This window comes from Telmatherina bonti (genome assembly GCF_933228915.1).
Source record: "Telmatherina bonti genome assembly, chromosome: 11".
NCBI classification, from domain to species: Eukaryota; Metazoa; Chordata; class Actinopteri; order Atheriniformes; family Telmatherinidae; genus Telmatherina; species Telmatherina bonti.
Window position 1 is genome coordinate 38,778,871 of NC_136629.1, and position 22,485 is coordinate 38,801,355.

A 22,485-nucleotide genomic window follows, 5' to 3' on the forward strand; every position below is an offset into this window, starting at 1 on the left:
GTCCGTGTTTAAGTTAAATAAGTTTCACTAAAGAAACTTAAAAAGTTGTACAGACCAAACAGAAGTTTCAGGCCAGAATGGGGGAAAAATTCAGTTATGTAATATTTTTCTTTGGTTTCGAACAGATTTATCTAAAAGTTGCCCAGTTTACCTGAAGTCACCTGATACAAGCAGCAACTACGAAGGCATCCCGCCCTTTCAGCTTCTCAACCAGGGCCGGATTAAAAGTGCACAGGCTCCTGGGCCCAGAGTGTTCCAGGGGCCCAATTCCCCACTGCAACTTTGTGAAAATAGTGAATAATAGTCTCTCTCAACCAGTAGTACCAATAGCAATTCACTAGACACTGTTGTACGACTATGTGGCTTTTATGTACATTTTGTTTCATGACCAAACTGCTGGTATATGCCCTACATTGGCCCAATATAGGCCCAACATGGGCCCCCAGTGGGCGTAGGCTCCTGGGCCCGCGCCCATCATGCTCATTGGATAATCCAGCCTTGGTCTCAATAGTGTGTGAAATAAAATGACCCGAGGTGTGATGGAACTACAAAGGAAATCGGTTTTACATGCACATTTTTCTGGTGAAGTGGGTTTTGAAGATAATTGTACATATTTTCAGGATTATTAATTATAATCTGTGTGGTGTACTTGAATAACAAGACGATGCACACATTTTACCACTTTATATTACTGAGGGAAGGGACAGCATAGCAACGATACAGAGAACCGTGACTTTTTGGTCTGCTGGGGACATGCGCAGTGTACGGCAAGTCAGTAAGGTCAACTAGCACACAGATGGCTGCTGTATTTATACACTGTAAATATAGAGTTTTTAAAACCTTGTGAGCATTTGTGTCTGTTTCCCTCTGTGTTGTGAGCAGTTGTCGTGGAATTGGGATAAATGGGCTAACCGCATTCGCTGTTGCTGTTAGCACAAGACCTACAAACATGGTGTAGCGTTTTAAACATGGACCCAATTTATTTACCTACAGGTAGAAGTCAAAAGAACAATGTTTGACTTTTGGAAATTCAATCATGTTTAGATAAAGATGAAAGTTTATTACTGAGATCATTCTGTGCGCAGCCATATTTTCTCAGCTAGATTCCCGACTACAAGGGGCGTTCTTGTATTTCCAGCCGGGAACTCTAAAAATCTGACTTCTGAGTACAAATCAAACCACCATAAGATAGTGACTCCAGATTCCACATAGCTGGCTAAACCCTTTCAAGCTAACTGGCTATTGTTGTAGTTAGCAGCTGCCTAACAAGCTATAAACTACATCACCAGATTGTTTTTGTGTGTGTGTGTGTGTGATTGTGTTACCAGCCGATTGTGCTTTTGTAGCTTTGAAGCAAGTCAGAGTTTAATTTTCTTGCCAAAAGTGTCTGCAGTCATGTACCAGTGAATTCATGATGTATTTTCTTTTGGCAGGTCTTTTTTCCTTTGTTTTAAAGAAGAAGATTTCCTCTTGGCACATGAAGTGAAAGAAGAAAAGGAAAGCAAAAGTGAGGTTAAAACGTGATGTGTAAGTCGGCGAAGCCCGCCTGTCAGCTCGTGTGAAGTTACAGATGTGATTTGGTTGGAGATTTTCAGTCCACTTGATTTATATTGAAGACATTTCTTCTCCTGATCAGAGTAAAACAGTAAAACCCAAACAGAGATGAGCTCTTCCTCTGATGAAGGTTTTTGTGGACGGATGTTGGAGTTCGTCTGTTTGTCCAGATATACAAAAAAATAGGTTGGCTTCTTCTTCTGTGGTGCTGTTCCTCTGCTGGATCAGTCGTCTTGATGGTTGGTGTCGTCATTCTCGTCTTCCTCAGGTAGAGTGCTCTCCAGTTTACCTGCAGAAAAACAAACACAGCAACGCTTCTCGTTTAACAGGACTGACTCGCTTTTTCTGGATGTGAACATGCAGGTCAAACATTCAGTTTGTGAAAGACAAACTTACCAAACTTACCAGCCCAGAGGGAAAAGGAAACAAACTGCATGTTTATAAGCATAAATCAAATCCAGCGTACGAAGCGAAACATTCTGGTTTCATCCAGAGGATTAGAAATATAAACTGGATTATTCTAACTTTATTTAATGATGACTTTCTGGATCGAAGCAACTGAAACAAACAGGAACGATCTTACGGTTGGATTCATGTGATTCACAAAGCGTTTGTCTCTGACCAATCCCAGCGTCCGAATGGTCAGGCCCCCGTTAATTTATTTACAAGTTACGTCCCTACAAATCTGTAGTCCAGAGACCTGGTCCGATCAAACCACGGAGAGATTCTGTCAAGTGACCAAAACCCAAACTTGTGAGATGGAAAAGCTGTAGATTCCACATTACATGCGTGCACACAAACGCTGCGTAGTCAAGGATGACGGAGGAAGTCAAAAGCCTCGCTGTTGATTGGACTCCAGCTGAGGTTGGAATAAAATTCACCATAAATAGCCTTTTTATCCCCATGATTAGTATTTTTTTCGTTTGTGATCTCGATAGCAGCTCATGTTGGTAACTTAAAGTCACAATTCTTTACTTTAAAGTCAGAAAAAGTGATCAGACATGAAACTTGCCATTAAAAAGCATGTTGCCAGTAGGGGGAGCCACATTGAGTTCCTCATGATTCTATCTGATCATGATTTTATTATGAAGCAATTTTCAGGCTTGCCATGCAAATTTTCCAGATTTATGTTTTTTTCTTCACCCCTTTTACGCTATCGTGCATTTTTATTTAGAAAACATCTTATTAGACGTAAATGTTGTTGTAAACGTTGAAGATGCAGGATGAGGTAGATCTTCGTTTATTTTGGAAACTATCTCCTAAAATCTGACTTTCTGACAGTTTTCCAGCTTTAGGCTGCAGGATGAAACACCTGATTTGTCCCATGATAGTGTTTTTATTCCGTGTGCAACTTATGCTCATCAGACGTGACCTTTTCTGTAATGATATTGAGGAATGTTGAGGCACATTCACACCAGAACAGTCGGTGCTTTCCTGAAGATTTCTCAACAACATCATAGTTGAACAGCTGCTCTACGCAGCGACACTCCAGCAGTTCATCAGGTAAACATGTCAGAATAAACATGCAGGTGGGTTTTATTTCTCCTTTTTCTTCTTTCTGTGGACGTGACGAGTGTTTTAATGATCTGGGTCTTCATCCTGAAGCCCTGCAGGAGGATTTACTGTGAGGAAAGTTGTCTTCATCTCGGCGTCCAGCAGCCAGAGAGGTTTCTGCTTCTGGTCCTGTGGTCCAGGATGCTGGATGAAGGGAGGTGGTCTACAGATGGAGGGAGGTGGTCTACAGATGAAGGGAGGTGGTCTACAGATGGAGGGAGGTGGTCTACAGATGAAGGGAGGTGGTCTACAGATAGAGGTGGTCTACAGATGAAGGGAGGTGGTCTACAGATGGAGGTGGTCTACAGATGGAGGTGGTCTACAGATGGAGAGAGGTGGTCTACAGATGGAGGGAGGTGGTCTACAGATGGAGGTGGTCTACAGATGGAGAGAGGTGGTCTACAGATGGAGGTGGTCTACAGATGAAGGGAGGTGGTCTACAGATGGAGGTGGTCTACAGATGGAGGTGGTCTACAGATGGAGGGAGGTGGTCTACAGATGGAGAGAGGTGGTCTACAGATGGAGGTGGTCTACAGATGGAGAGAGGTGGTCTACAGATGGAGGTGGTCTACAGATGGAGGTGGTCTACAGATGGAGAGAGGTGGTCTACAGATGAAGGGAGGTGGTCTACAGATGAAGGGAGGTGGTCTACAGATGGAGGGAGGTGGTCTACAGATGAAGGGAGGTGGTCTACAGATGGAGGGAGGTGGTCTACAGATGGAGGTGGTCTACAGATGGAGAGAGGTGGTCTACAGATGGAGGTGGTCTACAGATGGAGAGAGGTGGTCTACAGATGGAGGTGGTCTACAGATGGAGAGAGGTGGTCTACAGATGGAGGTGGTCTACAGATGGAGAGAGGTGGTCTACAGATGGAGGTGGTCTACAGATGGAGAGAGGTGGTCTACAGATGGAGGTGGTCTACAGATGGAGGGAGGTGGTCTACAGATGGAGGTGGTCTACAGATGGAGAGAGGTGGTCTACAGATGAAGGGAGGTGGTCTACAGATGGAGGGAGGTGGTCTACAGATGGAGAGAGGTGGTCTACAGATGGAGGTGGTCTACAGATGAAGGGAGGTGGTCTACAGATGGAGGGAGGTGGTCTACAGATGGAGGGAGGTGGTCTACAGATGGAGAGAGGTGGTCTACAGATGGAGAGAGGTGGTCTACAGATGGAGGTGGTCTACAGATGGAGAGAGGTGGTCTACAGATGGAGGTGGTCTACAGATGGAGAGAGGTGGTCTACAGATGGAGGTGGTCTACAGATGGAGAGAGGTGGTCTACAGATGGAGGTGGTCTACAGATGGAGAGAGGTGGTCTACAGATGGAGGTGGTCTACAGATGGAGGTGGTCTACAGATGGAGAGAGGTGGTCTACAGATGGAGGTGGTCTACAGATGGAGGGAGGTGGTCTACAGATGGAGGTGGTCTACAGATGGAGAGAGGTGGTCTACAGATGAAGGGAGGTGGTCTACAGATGGAGGGAGGTGGTCTACAGATGGAGGTGGTCTACAGATGGAGAGAGGTGGTCTACAGATGGAGGTGGTCTACAGATGAAGGGAGGTGGTCTACAGATGGAGGGAGGTGGTCTACAGATGGAGGTGGTCTACAGATGGAGGGAGGAGGTCTACAGATGGAGGGAGGTGGTCTACAGATGGAGAGAGGTGGTCTACAGATGGAGGTGGTCTACAGATGGAGGTGGTCTACAGATGGAGAGAGGTGGTCTACAGATGGAGGTGGTCTACGTTACTCAATGTGTTAACATTGTCCTAACTGGTTCTGGTGGGTAAAACTGGACCCATACAGGACTCTGGTTTTCTGAACACATGCTGTTGATTTGTTTTTCCTCCCAATCATCTGCATCACCTTCTTTACCTTCGTCTTCTTCTTGCTTAATGCGGTCAGCAGATGCTGCTTTCTGATTGGTTGCTGGATAGACCGTAGAGCCAGTTGAGACCCTCGGCTTTCATATGGTCCACAATCCACATCTTTGGTCTGCACCAGCGGTTGGTGTTCATACTGCGCCAAATGCTTGGTGCTTTCCCTGGAAGCGGACCAAACGGCTGCAACGTGTCCAGATATGACTACACATCTGTGGCGTTTAATTGCAAAGTTAAATGATCATTCTGTGCCTTAATTACCCACCAAGAAGCGTCTGAGTCCTGTTGGCTTCCAGTTTAATGAGATCATTTATAGAAAAATACCTGCTGAAATGTTTTAAAAAGTGCTAAAATGTGCAAATTATAGATCAGAAGACGCAGATAAAACAGTTGACATGTTTTCAGCAGCTTTTTCTCATAAATCTCATTTTTCATCGTGTTTGTTGTCTTTCTGCCTCTCAGGCCATGTGATGAACAACACTGGGCCACATTCTGCATAAACAACACAGCCTTCAGTTATTTCAGCTGTTAATGCAGCAACACAGTCGCTGACCTCCAGAAAGTAGGGTCATTTAGATCCTGCACACTGCGCTTTAATCTCTTAATGGTTTCTGTTTTCTCCTGTTTTATTTACAGGAAGAGAAAAAAAAGACATCAGTTTTTCTGGAAAAGCTTAAATTCTGTTACATAAAAGCAAAAGATCGCCATGAAATCAGAGGCAGCTGTAAATTCTACCGTTTCCATATTTAGGCCTAAAAATAGCAGATTAAAACTTTCTGCTGCAGCATGAAGACCACTCAGACTTTCTGTGAATGTTGCAGACAACACATCTTTATTCACAGCCAGAGTTCAGACTGATTACATTTAACTTAAAACCACGTGCACGTGGAAAAAGGACCAGCTGTTCCCCAACAATAAAAACTACGTGTTGCATAAAAGCAGAGAAATATTGGAATAAGAGAGAAAGCAGGTGGAAAAGTTGGTGATTGAGACAAAAGGATGAAGAAAGGCGGCTATCGGGAGATGGAGTCTGGACTGGACGCCTCCTTTTTGGTCAATGACAAATCTAAGAAAAGAGGGAGAAGACGGGGTCGTAGGATGGGGGGGGGGTTAAAGGTCATGCAGAGCAACAGAGGAGGGGGAGAGACAAAGGCGTTAGTACTGTTAGTCTTTTTTTTTCCAACACATTGGTGTTATTGTTATGAGTCCTAATGTAAAGTTAGAAACTAGAGTCTAAATGTTTTGTGTGACTTTAACTCTGCAGGAATAATCCAGTTGGCTGAAATCTGAATGCATGAAGCAAAATCCATCAAACTGACTACAAACAAAATATCTTAAATCTGCTGAATTTTTCCTCTGAGCTGCCATTTCGTCTTGTTTACTGTTTGTTGGATTTAATTCATTTTAATTCATTTAATACATTTAATACGTTTTTGCAATTTGCGTCGCCGGATGTAATGATGGCGCCGCGGTGCGTATGGACGGAGGAGGAGATGCAAATTGTTTCACAGATAATTAAAGAGAAAAATAAAACCTCCATTGCAGACAGCAAACAGTGAAATGTAGTTTTGCGAGATGAAAAGAGATGGCGGCGGCGTTGTGTATCTCTCTGTGGCGGTTTCCACGGCGTAAAAACCAGCCACATCGTTCAGCCGTTGTCTCCGTTAAAATAATCACAGTTTTCCAGATAAATTTACCAAAGCAGCAGCATTACACCAGTAGTTTGGTGCAGATGGATTAAAGTAATCTGATTAAAGTGATTTTGTTATAAAGTAATAGTTGCTTAGTTAAACGTCCCAGCAAAAAATCAGTCATTCCATCTTTACATGACAGAGATTCATGCCACTTTGCTGCAGGATTCCAGTTTTATTAAAAAAGACTCAATTATTGATCCCTTTTTCCCTTTCTTAGCATGAATTTGTCTATAATGTAGGCAAAAAAGTAATCAGATCAGAGCTTGGAAAAGCTGTGGAGGATTCTCCGCAGTAGGCAGGAAATCCTGAAACAGCACCACACGGCTAACGGGCTAGCTCCCGTAAAGTCTTATAAAAGCTGCGGCTTATGTGCTAAATTCTGTTTAATGGAAATCCTGCAAAACACCTTGAGCAATATTGCTTTTATTTAGTGAAAAACTGGTGGTGTAGTAGTTAGCACTGTGGCCTCACAGCAAGAAGGTCGCTGGTTTGATCCTTGGCCGGGGCGAGGTTTAGACAGTGGCCTTTCCATGTGGAGTTAGCATGTTCTCCCCGTGTTTGCGTGGGCTCTCCAGGTTCTCCGGCTTCCTCCCACCGTCCAAAGACATGATAATTGGGATAATTCGCAACCCTTAACCGGACTAAGCGGGTTGGAATGAAGCAATTTTGTGAAAAACAGGAAACGCAGACATTTTTCTTGTGAGGTCGCTAATCACCACACCGCCGTTCAGCCCTTTATTATTTAGTTTTATTGATTGACAAACTAAAAATATATTAATCAAATTTATATTATGAACTTATACATAAACTCTTTTGTTTATAGTATGTTATGTTTTGTTTATTTAAATCAGCAACCTAGGATGGACAAAACTGAACCCTATGCTTAAGTACCAAAACCTGCCGTTCCCCCTTCATCCACTAGGGGCTCCAGCAAATTCCCATAGACTCCCATGTTAAAAAGACCACCTTCACAGCAGGAATAAACATGTTTACAGCAGATGTAAACATGTTTACAGCCTGGTTCAAGACATTTCAGGTTTAATAGGTCAGGTTTACCTTCATGAACTGTAAGGAGGGTGAATTATTCATAGATGTTATGTAATCCAGAAATTTGGCATGATTAAGGGTGTGTCCTTTTGATTGACAGCCATCTGATATCCTGTGGTAAGAAGGCAGAATGCAGCACAACCGCGGTGTTTAACCGGCAGCACACCTTAGCTTCAGCCTGCATACCTTCATTAGCTGGTTAGCTCTTGGCTACAGGTAGTTTAGAGTTTGATCAGTGTCAATCATCCACCCAATGCTCACAGCCCCCTCTCAGCTCCAATGCTTTGCAACCACACAACCCCCCCCCCCCTTCCCCCCGCCCCCCTTTTTTTGCTGGAAATGCGTGACGCTGCCAAGATGGCGACCCTTGGAACTGCCCACTGAGCTTCAGCTCTCCATCTTTTATCTAAGATTTTAATCTGTAATAGCTCCAGTGTGTCGTCGTACTCTGCAGCAACATCTCAGAGATATATTTGAGAATACTAAATGTGAAGTTGTGCAAATTGTCCAATCCAAAACCAGTTTACCGCCCGAACTGGTGCTTTCTGCCACTCCTCTCTCCTGATTGGCCAGTGGTAGACACGCCTCATTCCCATTGGCTTCCTCTAGCTCATTGTGATTGGCCCACATGGAAGCAGTGGCATACAGCTGTGATGTGATTGGGCTGAGCTGGCTGTCTGTCTCACAGAGCCCCGCCCCCAGAAGGTGTTGCTCCACCCCCAGCTGTAGCTCTGAGGAGAGAAGAGCACCTCTAGTGGAAAAACACCAGAACTGAAGGCATGTTGCTTTAGAGCAGAACGAGCCAAAGAAAATTCATTTAAATGAAAAAGCAAACTTAAGGAGAAGATATAAACATCCAGCTCAGCGAGAAGCTTTGGGGGGCTGTATTTCTAAGCAGCTACTTTATGACACACGGTATGTGATTCTGCAGCATGAGCCAGACAAAACTCTTTAAATCTGCTTAAACATTAAACTGAAGCCTTTTTTTAAATAAAACCTGTAGCATGTAAAGGCCTGCTGTGTGTGTGGTGCACAGCCAGTTACTTGTGAGGCTTTTAGCAAAGGCACGTACTCAGCTGGATCGATAAAAGAAAAGCTTTTACTGTCTTCACTTCTCAGAATCCAGTCAGCAGTGTTTGGTGGAGCTCTGCACACACAATCATCCCTCTTCCTGTGTTTTCCCTGCAAAATGTTTTCCTGCACATCGTTCCAGATGGAGATGGTCTGGATAAGCTCTCCAAGCTGCCCTCTGGAAACTCCTTTTGGCTCCTACTGGAACGGTTTGATAAATTATTCAGCAGAGAGGATGCTGAAATAACAGCAGTGAGGTTTTGTAGCGTTAAAAGCCATCAGACAGGTGTGACAGCGGCTCAAAACACCTCAAATCATCAAGTAGATTCCACCCGAGTTTTGAAAGTTTAGCTAAAAGATATCACGTGCGTTCACGTGGGAGTTTTAATTCTTGTTTAATTCTGAATAAAAGATTTCTAGTTAGGATTAAACTTAATCCCAATGTAAGTGTCTGGTTTGTTCGCATTTTAATTCCGAACAATTTAATTCCTCTGTCATGTAAACCTTTATTCTGCTCCAAGTTAATTCTGGTTTTCTGAGCATGCTCGTTACCTTGTCCTGTCCCGATGACGTTTTACCTCCCGTGTTCGGTGGTCTATCTTTCTTCTCCTTCTCAGTTGCTGCAGAAAGTGAAGTAGTATGCTGGTGTTGAGCTGCTACTTCACATTTATAATAAAAATAGTGGTGAAACTGGTACTTATTATGTAGTTTTTACAAGTTACGACTGAAAAGACGAGAAGCAGGAAGAGAACTTTGTTTATTTTCGGTATACGTCATACGTCGCGTGCACCCTCTGTCCAATCAGAACCCTTCCCAACCCGCTGCTCTAAAGAGGAATTAAGTCAGGACGTGTTTCTTGTAAACATTCATAGGAGAATACGTTAGTTCCGAATTATTAATTCCGAAATAAAAACATCATGTAACTGTCACCATTGTCGTTTCTGAACTTAATAAATTTATGCAGAAATGCACAAATTCTCTTCATGAAATGAGTTGTTTACGAAAAGATTCTATTTATAAAATCCAAACAGTCTGAGGTATCTCAGAAAAACATTTTGGTTGTAAAGACTAGTCTGTAGTTTATCTGGCGGTGCAGTCGCTGCAGATCTGGCTTCTTCAGATCTATTATATCAGGAGTTAAATGAACAGATGAGAAGAAACGCTTCTGTTTGCACCTCGACTGGGATCTTCTGATGGATTAAACGTCTGGGAACTCTGCCATACTTTCTAATATATTTCATTTTAAGGTTTGATTTTAATAAATTTAAGGAGTTTACCTATTTAGTTCTCTAAAGTACTGCGAGTTATTTAGTAGGATTTATTTCGTTCAAACCCGCCAGTCAACATGTTTTTATCTCAGACAGACGTAACCGCAACAACCATCCGCCTCAACGTCTCGCTGCCAGCTTGAAAAACCCAAAAAAACAAAACCAGAGGCTGAATAAAAAAAAAACTCAGACTGAAACAACAAACTGAAAACATGATGTTGTAAAAACAAAACAACAAAAACAGTTTGATGCATAAACACAAAGAAAGTTTCAGCTGCAGATTCATGACATAACAGACTTTACAGGATAAACATCAAGTACAAACCCACATGAAGCAGACATGAAAAGCTGATTAAACTACATTTGTACCAACAGAGCAGCTGGTTATTCCACATGCACAAAGCAAATTTTGTCTTATAATTCTCTTTTCAAGGGAAAATCAATTTCTTCCACTTCTTCTCCACAGATCATCATTTATAAAACTCAGACGTTCACAAGCTGCGAAATCATGCGACTGCAAAGTGCCCTGCGTTTACCTTTCATGGTGGGAGGGGCGTAAGTGCTCTGCTTCCTCTGAGAGGCGTCTGAAACCTGCAGAGGACCAGAGAAGATGCTGAAGAAGTGATGGATGTAAAGAGGAATATCCTTTGCCTTTAACTAAATAAGATTATCTAATATATCTGCGTGCGTCATACAAAGGAAATATTGAGGACATGCTCTGATGAATTATGCTTTTGCTGAACATGTGACTCAAACTCTCCTATCATCTTATGGAAAAGAGGTTATAAATGAAGAGTTTATGTTCAGATCACTGTCTCATGTTTCACATTATTCAGATCAGATTATACGGTGGCATACGTGTGTGTGTGTGTGTCCATACGAACCTGAGAGTCTCCACTGGCGTTGTGTTGATCTCCAGGATCTGCAGGAGAGATGAGACACCAACGTTAGAATGGCTGCAACTGGATTTTTACCAGAGCAGGAAGGTTTAGTCTTACCTATTCCATTTAAACTGAGAAACACAAAACGACACCAAACGCGCTTCTCTTTGCTTCCATTTGCATGAATTTAAGCTGTTGTAGTGCATCTTTTGTTACGATTCTGCATCTTTTTTGCATCTGTTTGGTCATTTTGCCTTTCTTTTTCATTGTTTGCTGTTTGTTTTTGGTTGCTTGGAGTCTCCCAGTGGCTGATTTGCATGAATAAGTGCTCCTTTTGTGTCTGTTTACATGGGTTCTGCACAGATTTGCATCTCTATTTGTTTTACATCGATTTAAACTACTCTAAATTGCATGGCGACCCTTAATGCATTTTGAGTGCATTAAGGGCCCAAATTCCAAATCAGTTCTTGTCTTTTAGGCTGTAATCAGTAACAGCTGTTATTTATCCATTTTTAGCTATTTTATTTTACCAAACAACAAATCTTAGCTGTTTCAGAGCAGAGAATCAGAAATGGAGGCAGTTTAAAGCTGCATTTCTGTTTCCTTATGTATAACCTCATGTCTGTTACGTTGCAATGGTTGACTTCATCCACTAGGGGGCAGTATTGAGTTCAGAGTTCACTTCTATGCAGCGACACTCGGTGGTAGCGGTCATGCACCACTACGAAGTTGCTCTTCTCACCCAAAACCCCAGAAGAAGAAAAGCACCTTTTTTTTAAATTGTGTGCCAGCTGTACAACTCAACACTGCCCCCGTAGTTTTGTGGTATTGCTTCGTTTTCTGTATAAGTGACGGGTCGCTAAGCTCCTTGAAAACAAACCAAAGTATGCTCGGAACAGATGCAGGAGACTGAGCAAACTGTCCGTCTGTCTGCGTATCGGTCTTCTGCCTGCAGAATGAATGCGGCGTAACGCTTTGGGTTACGTGCACAGATCCGTCACGCTCTGCGTTTCCTTTACACCGGCTCAGCCATGGCGGTTGTATTGTTGTCGAGAATTAAATCGTTCCGCATGGACGTCAATCTTTAATTGAACCTGCAGAAATGCAGTAGAGGTAGGATACTCTGTTGTATGACATCTGTTCTGCACGTGAACGCAGAATGTGCGGCGGGAGGGGCGGAGCCTAATTACACTTTGCTAGTTAAGCAGTTATTTTGGCACTTAAAGCCCAGTTTCGCCCAACATGTTCGGGTCAGTACTGGACAGGTCGCTGCATATTTTTTTATGTTTTTGTCATCTGACAGAGGTAGGACTGGTGAGGTGGGACATTATGTTACCCTTCCCCCACGGGCGGAGGAGTAAGACTGGGTCTCGACATAAAGGTCCTTTCATTGGGGTCCCATCTTCCCAGTCCAGGTCTGAACTGTGCATCTTGACACATTTCATGTGTTGATTGGTGGAAAGGATCATTGCTTGTTGTGCATCTTGGTGCTAAAAAGCTGTAACTTGTTTTAATGTGCTGTGGAATTTTTATTGTTTAATGTCACATAAACTGCTGCATGTCCACCAACCTCCCCTTCATTTACCACTATGTGACTGATACCTCATCTACTGGGCAACGTAACTACGGCAACCGACCTTTCCCGACCGGGAGCCCTTCTCGTGGTACTGGGCTTTAGTTTAGAGTTCAAACTGGACCCTCAGCTTTGTCCCAGTAAACATGCACAGGAAGGAAACTGAGCTGTTCAGAGAAGCTTTGAAGACATTTAGTCCTCTTTGTGTGGGACATCGTCGTCCCTGAAGTCAGATTTACTGCAGACATGACTGGTGACTTTACCAGAGCAGCAGTCTGGAAATGCTTTCAGCTGATATGAAGTCTGAATGGGCTGTTCATGATTTCTGAGATACAGAAGTTATCTGACCTTTAACCTCTTCGCCTGCATGCCTTAGTCTGAGTTTTTGGGCAGAGTTGCATGTGAAGCCCTTGTGCTCTTTACAAACTCCAGTTTGCTTTTACGAACACAGTTATTCATGCAGAATAGTTCTGAAAGGGGAAGTTGGACAATGATTCAGTAATTATTGAGCCACAAGTTGAATTTTCTTTCAAATCAGGGTCACTTTTGTGTTAACGGCTTATACTGAAGTGTTGCACCATGTTTCCAAACCTTTATGACTTTCCTGCTTATAAGAGATCTTTTAAAAGTATTTGCAGCGTTATCATTTATACTGGAAATATCTCACAGTGACACAAGCTGCGTTTTCGTTAAACTTTATCCCAAAATACAAACATTTCTTCTAAACTTCTAAACAAAGTAAAACTTTTATTTGCAGGTGTTTCCACTGAATAACGAGACAAGACTTTGAACAGAATAAAGATACAAAACATTTTATATTTCAGAGCAGATATTTCGGTTCGGCTGTCAGAAGACAAAAGAAGACATCCAGAAGCCATCTTTACTGGAAACTAATGGTCACGTGATCCCCCCTACATCATGTCCAGTTATGTGCCAATGTGTAAAGTGTTTCCGTTAGACTTTTGTAATGGTCATGTCAGATGAACCACCTTATGAGAGCATAAAAACTTTTGAGTGATATTTGAGAAGTTTTTCTAAATGTAGATGTTTCCATTTGCTGTTTTTTTCCATTTTTGTTTTACAAACACAAGAAACAGAAAACATGAGAAAAGAAACAAAGAAGAAAAAGGAAAAAAACAACAATCTTCTCTACTTTACAAATTTAGTCTGTCTTTGTCTTAAGGAAGTGGCTCCTTTTTTTCCAAAGTTTTTGACAATTTTCTAGGGATTGAGTAAGGGAGAAAGTTATTCCCTCCTTAACATAGATTCCGTGTATTATATCCTTCCTTTCCAAGATAGTTGGAAGTTCCTCTTGTAGCCATTTCCGTGTGGTGGCCTTCTTACAGGCTGCCTGTAGTATTTAAAGTAGAAAACTTCTTGTTTCTTCAGTGCAGTCGGTATATTACCAAAGTAAAATACGCTAAAGCCTTTTTTCCAGTTGTTGCATTTACAGTTTTTTATCGTGATATTTCAGTTTTGTGCAGTTTGAGGGGTGATGGAAACCTAACGAGACTTCAGGACTGAGTCAGAGGAAAGCTCTGAGAAATGAGGGGAATGCCGTAAATAAGGTTTTTAATGGTGCTTAGTGATAAAGTAAGCCCAGAAATGATTAACTGTGTGTAGAAGCACTTTCAGCAGAAATAAAGTGAAGAATCTGTTGGGATCATGTTTCAGGACCTGATTCTGTCAGACACGTTGACGAGAATATTTCGGCACCCAGAGGAGCTCATGTTGTCCAGATCCTATTGTTGCAAAACAAGTCCTAAACATGCCTCCAGCACCATGGCAGCTTTCTTCAATCTCTTCAACTTGTCAATACATTCATTATTCATCCATTATCCCAACCGCTTAGTCCGATTAAGGGTCGCGGGGAAGCTGGAATCTATCCCAGCAGTCTTTCGGCAAAAGGCAGGGTACACCCTGGACAGATCACCAGTCCATCGCCGGGCCACACAGACAACCACTCACACCTAGGGGCAATTAGAGTAACCAGTTAACCTAACATGCATGTCTTTGGATGATGGGAGGAAGCGGGAGAACCCACGCATACATGAGGAGAACATGCAAACTCCACACAGAAAGGCCACTGTCCAAACCTCACCCCAGCTGAGGATCGAACCAGTAACCTTCTTGCTGTGAGGCCACAGTGTTAACCACTATACCACCTTGCCGATAATCCCCTAATAATTTAAAATGACCTTATTAATGGTTCTTTGGTGCAGTTAGGTCCGCTTCCATGGATCATACAGTGCCTTGGGAATAATGAGATTACTCGTTTCTACTCTGGTGCAAACTGAATAAGCAAAGTGGGTTCGGTTAACTTGCAGTATGAAAGCAAACGAACTATTCAGAGGATGTGACACCTCGGCCTCTCCTCATACAGCACAGATTCTGGTGAAACTAGATTAGGTTTGACCACCACAGTGAAAACAGGAACCATAAACTGCATAACTTGTTGGTTTTTTTTCTTGTTGCTGAGGTGTGAATGGTGACAGTATCGCCCTCTAGTGAGCAGTTGTTGTAGCAGCGTGATGTTGTCCTGGCGGTTCAGTGTAGTGTGAAAGCAAGCAAAACCAAAGGAAGGTGCAAAATGGTTGAGAATTCTCCGTCCAGCCTGTGAACATGCCCCAGTGAACATGCTGATGTCTTTCCTCCTTGGCATTGGGTTGTATGAGGTAATTCATGATTCAGTTACAATTCAGGTGCTATGTTTTGTTTTGTTAAACATTATCATGATTTTCATATATTTTTCCTCCGTTTAGGGTTTTTCTCACTCTGTGGCTCCTTTATATAATGTTATACTCCACTCAGTGTCCATTAAATCTCTAGTAGGTAATGTTCCTCAGAGACATGTTCCTCTGGGTGAAGTGGTTCCTCGTCCTGATAGTAGTCTATACATTCTGTCATCATGAACAATAAGAAATATAGTTAGACCCTCAGTTTGCTGTAAATCTGAAAAAACTCTGACCAATCCAAACGTTCAGACCCAAATGGAGTTGTTCATTTCTTATGTTTCATAGCTTCTTCACGGTTGAGAAAATGCAGGAAGGGTTTCCCGACCCGGCTCGGTTTATTTGCCTCCTCCCGCTAAACAGCCGAGAAAGAGAAAATCATTGGTGGAAAAAGCTGCGAATTAGAAAAACACTTGGAAAGCGTAGACCTCTGCCAAGGCCTTTAAAAAGTTCCTGGATCCAAACGGTGCTCCGGGTCACCAGCAGAATTCAATCAGTTCTTCCTTTTCACATTTCCAACAACTCCTGAAAGTTTAATTAAAATTCGTCCATAACTTTTTGAGTTATCTTGAACAAAAACAGATAAACGCCGGTAAAAACATAACCTGCTTGGTGGAGGTAAGAAAAAAGTCTGGGATCACACACAGAGCAAAACCAGAGGGGGAGGAGCCAACACAGGGGCAGGAGGCTAAGCAGGGGGAGGGGCCAATGCAAGGGAGGAGCTAAGACAGGGCGAGCAGCCAAGACAAGGCGCTACTTTCACATCTTGCTAGCTGTCCAACATTACCTTTAATTCAAGTAGCCAAACAAGTTTATCTCCACCATCTTTTATTAACGTGGAACCATAAATCCGACACATATTAAACATGTTTCATGTTGTCTTTAAGCTTTTCCCTGTCATCTTCAGGTTAGCCCAGGTTAGAGGAGTTATCAACAACTAGCACCTCTGAGATTTTGTTTTGGCTTTAAACAGCTTCCACATGCAGGAAGTCTTGTCCAGGTCTCATCTGTTCTCATGTCCATGAAACCAAAATGTTTCCAAACGCGACCTTCAAACTCGATCTGCATGGCTAGCTGCTAGCTCCCTGCTAGCTCTGTTGTTTACTGTTTGTCGCTCAGACCCTTTAGGGGGGTGGATCGACCGTCTCCCTAAAGCGTCTGGACAGCATGGATGACTTTTATATTTTTGCGCTTCACAGCTGCATTTCTGTTATTTAATTATAATGAAAAATAAACGTTCTTTAACAGTTACGAATCATAATCGAACCGACGTGTTGCACAGTGTTGAATAGATAGAATAGTTAATCCGCCTTCCTCTACTGCTGTTAACCAACTCCTCAATGCTGCAGCACTGCAAACATTCAGCTCTTGTGCTTTTCCAGGGACTGATAATGTTCAGAGAAGATTAATTGATTGGAAATAACCAGCTGTTACTCATCATTTTAACTTTGATGGAAACCATTTTTCACCTCCTGCTTCTGCATTTCATTTACATAACATCACATGTTGTATTTAATCTGGGGTTGTTTTTACCTCATTTAAACCTGGTTCTGACCTGATGTAAAACTTTCACAGTGAAACACGCAGCACTGAGAAGTTGGCTTGTTTCATTTGGATACATGCTTCGTTAGACGGTTTTCTTGTTTCGCAGCAGTAACAGCCGGTTTATCAGAATCCTCCTGATTTAGTTTAACGAGACTTAAAGATTAATTAAATCAGAATCTTTAAGAGAAACAAAAACTGTTTCAGAAAGACTCCAGCAGAAATGAGAAAGTTCTGTACTGCCCGGTAAATGAAGATCAGTGTTTCTGTGACTTGTTTGCGTCCAGGCTGAAAGCATGAGGCAACTTTCTGTTTTTACAGCTGCCAGCTGGAACCACACTGAAGCAACAAGTCCATGCACTTCTTAAACAATAACATTGAAAAAAACTCCGCATTCTGTGGACTTTTCCTCCCTTAAACATTTGCAAACTGTAGTTTGTCTCATCACCATTGACCTTCTTTGTTGCAAACATCCTTGTTGTTCTTTATAGCGTTGGAACAAATGAAAGTCTCGCCAGCAGCACCTCCGGAGGCTGCAGCGCCGGTACAACAGCACTGGAACCCGACTCTCCAAGCCGAGCTTAATGAAATCAGGCCGATTTATTCAATCAGTCGGTTCTCCTGTAAGGGGATTTATAAAAGCTTATAGCAGCAAGTATGTCCTTGTTACGCGTCCATCAGTCCGGTCTGAACGCCAGGATCGCTTACCAAACGTAATCTAATAAACGCTCCATTATAGCAGCTGCTGTTCTGCCCTCCACTGCTCCTCCCTCCCAACCTCTTCGGCTGTTTCTGAGAGTCTCACCTGTGCCAGGTTGTCTGTAGATCTGCAGCGTGGCAGGAGTCGGCCTTCTGCGTCGGATCTAAGGCAGAAACGCAGAAACAGGAGTTTTATTGTTGATTCTTTTAAATATTAATACAGATTTCCCATCAGTGTGTTAATAACACCAGCTGCAGGTAATCATCTCTGTTTCACACTTGTGTATTTGTGTAGACTTCAATGTTTGTTTTATGAAGCCCAAATAGATGATTAAAAATAGTTTTCTGCTAAAAACAGGCTCAGATTTCCCACATTTCTCTTGCAAGAAGAAAAACAAACTTGTAAGATTTTTGGAGACTTTAACTACTTTTAAGCAATAAAATAACACTTATAGACTAGATGTGGCTCCCTGCTGGCTGTAGTCGCCTGTCATCCTCTCACAATATGATGTTGCATAAAACTGGAGCTAAAATCTGTCAGAGTGGTGGAAATGCTGACTGTTCTCCTGTAACGAGCACAGAGAGGCTTTAATCTGTTGCTCTTCGTTACCGGCTTCCTTCCAAACCAACAGCATCCAGCCTCCTTCCACTAAACTGCTCGTAAAGAAGGCAGCAAAGCAAAGAGCAGCACTTTAAACCTCAGTTTCTTCTCCCTGCTCGTCATTCAGAAGGGGTTGAAGGGACAGTTCACCACAGATTACACACAGTTTGGCCTCTTTATCAGCTGCAGCTCAGCAGTCTGAGATGGAGGAAACTTAACGTAAAATCTGCTGCTTAACCCTTCACATGTACAGAAAAACAAGGGAAATCAGCTATGTTGCAACAGGAAGAGAAGGAGGAAGGGAGTTGTAAGAAAGTGAAGATACTTTACCTCTTGGTCGCACAGACATTTAAACAAACCAGGCTGCAAAACATACAAAATAAACACGCTATACACACGCTTTCTCCCAGATAACAACTAGTTTTCATCACGCTGACATTTGCAGACATGCTGCTCTGCACCCACACAGAAAATTCCACTCTAGATAAAAGCCTCATTCAGCATTCACATGCATGAAGCAACAAGCCCCCCTCACAAGCCAAACTCCGACACACACGTGTCCACATGTACTTACATGTTCGGCGGCCTGAGGGTCAAGCTGACCCTGCAGTGGAGGCACAGCGAACTGGATCTTCTTCGGACTGCTGGGCTCCATTATTCCTCACTGAGTGATAGAAAAACAGACGGAAAGAAAGAAAGAAAGAAAGAGGGAGGGAGGGAGGGAGGGAGTGGTCTCCTCTCGGACGATGGGGTCCATTATCTCTAATTGACAGACTTAGAGGGAGAAGGAGCAGCAGCCAAGGCATTGCAGCTTCTGATGCAGCATGAAATCAGTTTTTTTTTTTATCGGTCACGTTCAGTCTTGTGATGTTTTTGTGTACATTGTCTTCAGTCTCATCCTGCACGTGTGCAGATAAGAGCCATCTTCAGTCTTCGATCAATGCTTCTCGAGGTCTCTTACACAAGACCTTTTAACAGTTATGAATATGCCATTGATTTAGTGATGGATGAGGTCATGTGACAAAGAATACCAACAGCAAGAAGCCGCCATAAATCTTATTTACCCTCAGATTACAACCAAGACTAGATTTACTGCCAGATATTGTAGTTTTTTTTTACTCAGGAGGGGGGCTTGTATTATCTGAAAAGGTACAATTAGCGTTCAGTTGGGTCAAATCAGCTCCAGGGCGGTGACGTTAACATGATTGAAGCTTTTAACGTTAAGAGGTTTGGGGGCTTTTTGATTGATTGGAGCGCCAGTGTGCAGATGAAATATGAGCTGGATCTGTTTTACCAGCCTGGATGATGGGTAGCAGCTCACACTCCGACTCATGTTGTGAGTCAGAACTAATAACCGGATCACGTCGCCTCTTCAGCTGCTCACAGGGTTCAACTCGATCTAAAAACTGAATATTTTATAGCTGCATTGGGAATGTTTACACTCCAATCAATATTCTGATATTAACTGATTAACATCCTGCTCATCTTTAATATAAACAGTCTTTTCTCATGTTAATAAGGTCTCCTGAGTTAGCACACAGTTTTAGTTTCGTGGAGCTTCGTTGTCCGTAAATGCAGAAAATAGAACAATACCAGTGGAAACCACCAGTGGCAGTGTTGTATAGCTGTTGAAAAAAAACCAAACGAAAAATAAGAAACACAGAAGAAGTTGAGAACAGTAAAAAAACTTTTTTTTTTTCTTTTTCTTCTGGTGTTGTAGAGGTTGTAGATGGTTGTAAACAACTTGATAGCAGTGCGTTACTGCAACCCACTGGTGTCACATGAACACAGAATTCAGCCCACTAGTGGACCAGGGGAGGGACCAGAATAAGTACGGCTCAAAGACCCCTATGATGAATACAAACAATGGGCATAAATGTTCCCTTGCCCGGACGCGGGTTACCGGGACCCCCTTCTGGAGCCAGGCCTGGGGGTGGGGCACGAGAGCGAGTGTCTGGTGGCCGGGCCTTCGCCCGTGGGGCCCGGTCGGGCTCAGCCCGAAAGGGTTACATGGGCTCCACCTCCCGTGGGCTCACCATCTGCGGGAGGAGCCGTAGGGGTCGGGTGCAATGCGAGCTGGGCGACAGCAAGGGGCGGGGACCCTGGCGGTCCGATCCCCGGCTGGCTCTAGGGACGTGGAACGTCACCTCTCTGGTGGGGAAGGAGCCTGAGCTTGTGCGCGAGGTTGAGCGGTTCCGACTAGATATAGTTGGACTCACCTCGACGCATGGCTTGGGCTCTGGAACCAGTACCCTCAAGAGGGGCTGGACCTTCTTCCACTCTGGAGTTGCTCATGGTGAGAGGCGCCGAGCAGGTGTGGGCATTCTCATCGGCCCCCAGCTTGGTGCCTGCACGTTGGGGTTTACCCCGGTGGATGAAAGGGTAGTTTCCCTCCGCCTCCGGGTGGGGGGACGGGTCCTGACTGTTGTCTGTGCTTATGCACCGAACAGCAGTTCAGAGTACCCACCCTTTCTGGAGTCCTTGGAGGGAGTGCTGGAGGGTGCTCCTTCTGGGGACTCCATTGTTCTGCTGGGGGACTTCAATGCTCACGTGGGCAATGACAGTGAGACCTGGAGGGGAGTGATTGGGAGGCATGGTCCCCCCCTCTGAACCCAAATGGTGTTTTGTTATTGGACTTCTGTGCTCGTCATGGATTGTCCATAACGTGGACTCCCTGGATTCCCTGGGCTGCAGTTTGATGATTGATTTTGTAGTCGTATCGTCGGACCTGCGGCCACATGCCTTGGACACTCGGGTGAAGAGGGGGGCAGAGCTGTCAACTGATCACCACCTGGTGGTGAGTTGGCTCAGATGGTGGGGGAGGAAGCCGGTCAGATCTGGCAGGCCCAAACGTGTTGTGAGGGTCTGCTGGGAACGTCTGGCTGAGTCCCCCGTCAGAGCAAGCTTCAACTCCCACCTTCAGCAGAGCTTCAACCATGTCCCGAGTGAGGCGGGGGACATTGAGTCCGAATGGGCTGTGTTCCATGCCTCTATTGCTGAGGCGGCCGGCCGGAGCTGTGGCTGTAAGGTCGTTGGTGCCTGTCGTGGCGGTAATCCCAGGACTCGTTGGTGGACACCAGCAGTGAGGGATGCCGTCAAGCTGAAGAAGGAGTCCTATCGGGCCTTCTTGGCCTGTGGGACTCTGGAGGCAGCTGATGGGTACCGGCGGGCTAAGCGGCATGCGGCTTCAGCTGTCGCCAAGGCAAAAACTCGGGCATGGGAGGAGTTCGACGAGGCCATGGAGAAAGACTTCCGGACCGCTTCGAGGCGATTCTGGTCCACCATCCGGCGGCTCAGGGGGGGGAAGCAGTGCTCCATCAATACTGTGTACAGTGGAGATGGGGAGCTGCTGACCTCAACTCGGGACGTTGTGGGTCGGTGGAGGGAATACTTCGAAGACCTCCTCAATCCTACCAACACGTCTTCCGATGAGGAAGCAGAGCTGGTGGACTCAGGGGTGGACTCTCCTATCTCTGGGGCTGAAGTCGCTGAGGTGGTCAAAAAGCTCCTTGGCGGCAAGGCCCCGGGGGTGGACGAGATCCGCCCGGAGTTCCTTAAGGCTCTGGATGCTGTGGGGCTGTCCTGGCTGACACGCCTCTTCAGCACCGCGTGGACATCGGGGACAGTACCGCTGCACTGGCAGACTGGGGGGGTGGTCCCCCTTTTTAAGAAGGGGGACCGGAGGGTGTGTTCCAATTACAGGGGAATCACACTCCTCAGCCTCCCTGGTAAGGTCTATTCAGGAGTCCTGGAGAGGAGGGTTCGCCGGATAGTTGAATCTCGGATTGAGGAGGAGCAGTGTGGTTTTCGTCCTGGTCGCGGAACAGTGGACCAGCTCTATACCCTCTTTGGGGTCTTGGAGGGGGCATGGGAGTTTGCCCAACCAGTCTACATGTGCTTTGTGGACCTGGAGAAGGCATTCGACCGTGTCCCCCGGGGGCTCCTGTGGGGGGTACTCCGGGAGTATGGGGTACCGGACCCCCTTGTACGAGCTGTCCGGTCCCTGTACGACAGGTGTCAGAGCTTGGTCCACATTGCCGGTAGTAAGTCGGATTCGTTTCCGGTGAGGGTTGGACTCCGCCAAGGCTGCCCTTTATCACCGATTCTGTTCATAACTTATATGGACAGAATTTCTAGGCGCAGCCGAGGGGTTGAGGGGATCTGGCTTGGTGGCCTCAGAATTGGGTCCCTGCTTTTTGCAGATGACGTGGTCCTGTTGGCTTCATCTGGTCGTGATCTCCAGCTCTCGCTTGAGCGATTCGCGGCCGAGTGTGAAGCGGCTGGGATGGCAATCAGCACCTCCAAATCTGAGACCATGGTCCTCAGCCGGAATAGGGTGGATTGCCCTCTCCAGGTCGGGAGTCAGGTCCTGCCTCAAGTGGAGGAGTTTAAAT

The 22,485-nt window shown here is 44.6% G+C and overlaps 1 protein-coding gene across 1 annotated transcript; it reads right to left on the reverse strand.

Moving 5' to 3' along the window:
- Positions 1–1,778: 1,778 nt before the first annotated feature.
- On the reverse strand, positions 1,779–18,760 carry ppp1r1c (protein phosphatase 1, regulatory (inhibitor) subunit 1C; the record flags this gene model as incomplete). Its single annotated transcript, XM_079248850.1, has 6 exons — positions 18,666–18,760; positions 17,597–17,654; positions 10,948–10,985; positions 10,600–10,654; positions 8,252–8,455; positions 1,779–1,843 (listed from the first exon to the last, which is right to left on the reverse strand). Exons 1-6 carry the CDS (start codon positions 18,744–18,746, stop codon positions 1,779–1,781), a joined length of 501 nt encoding a protein of 166 aa, XP_079104976.1. The 5' UTR covers positions 18,747–18,760.
- Between the last annotated feature and the right edge of the window lie 3,725 nt (positions 18,761–22,485).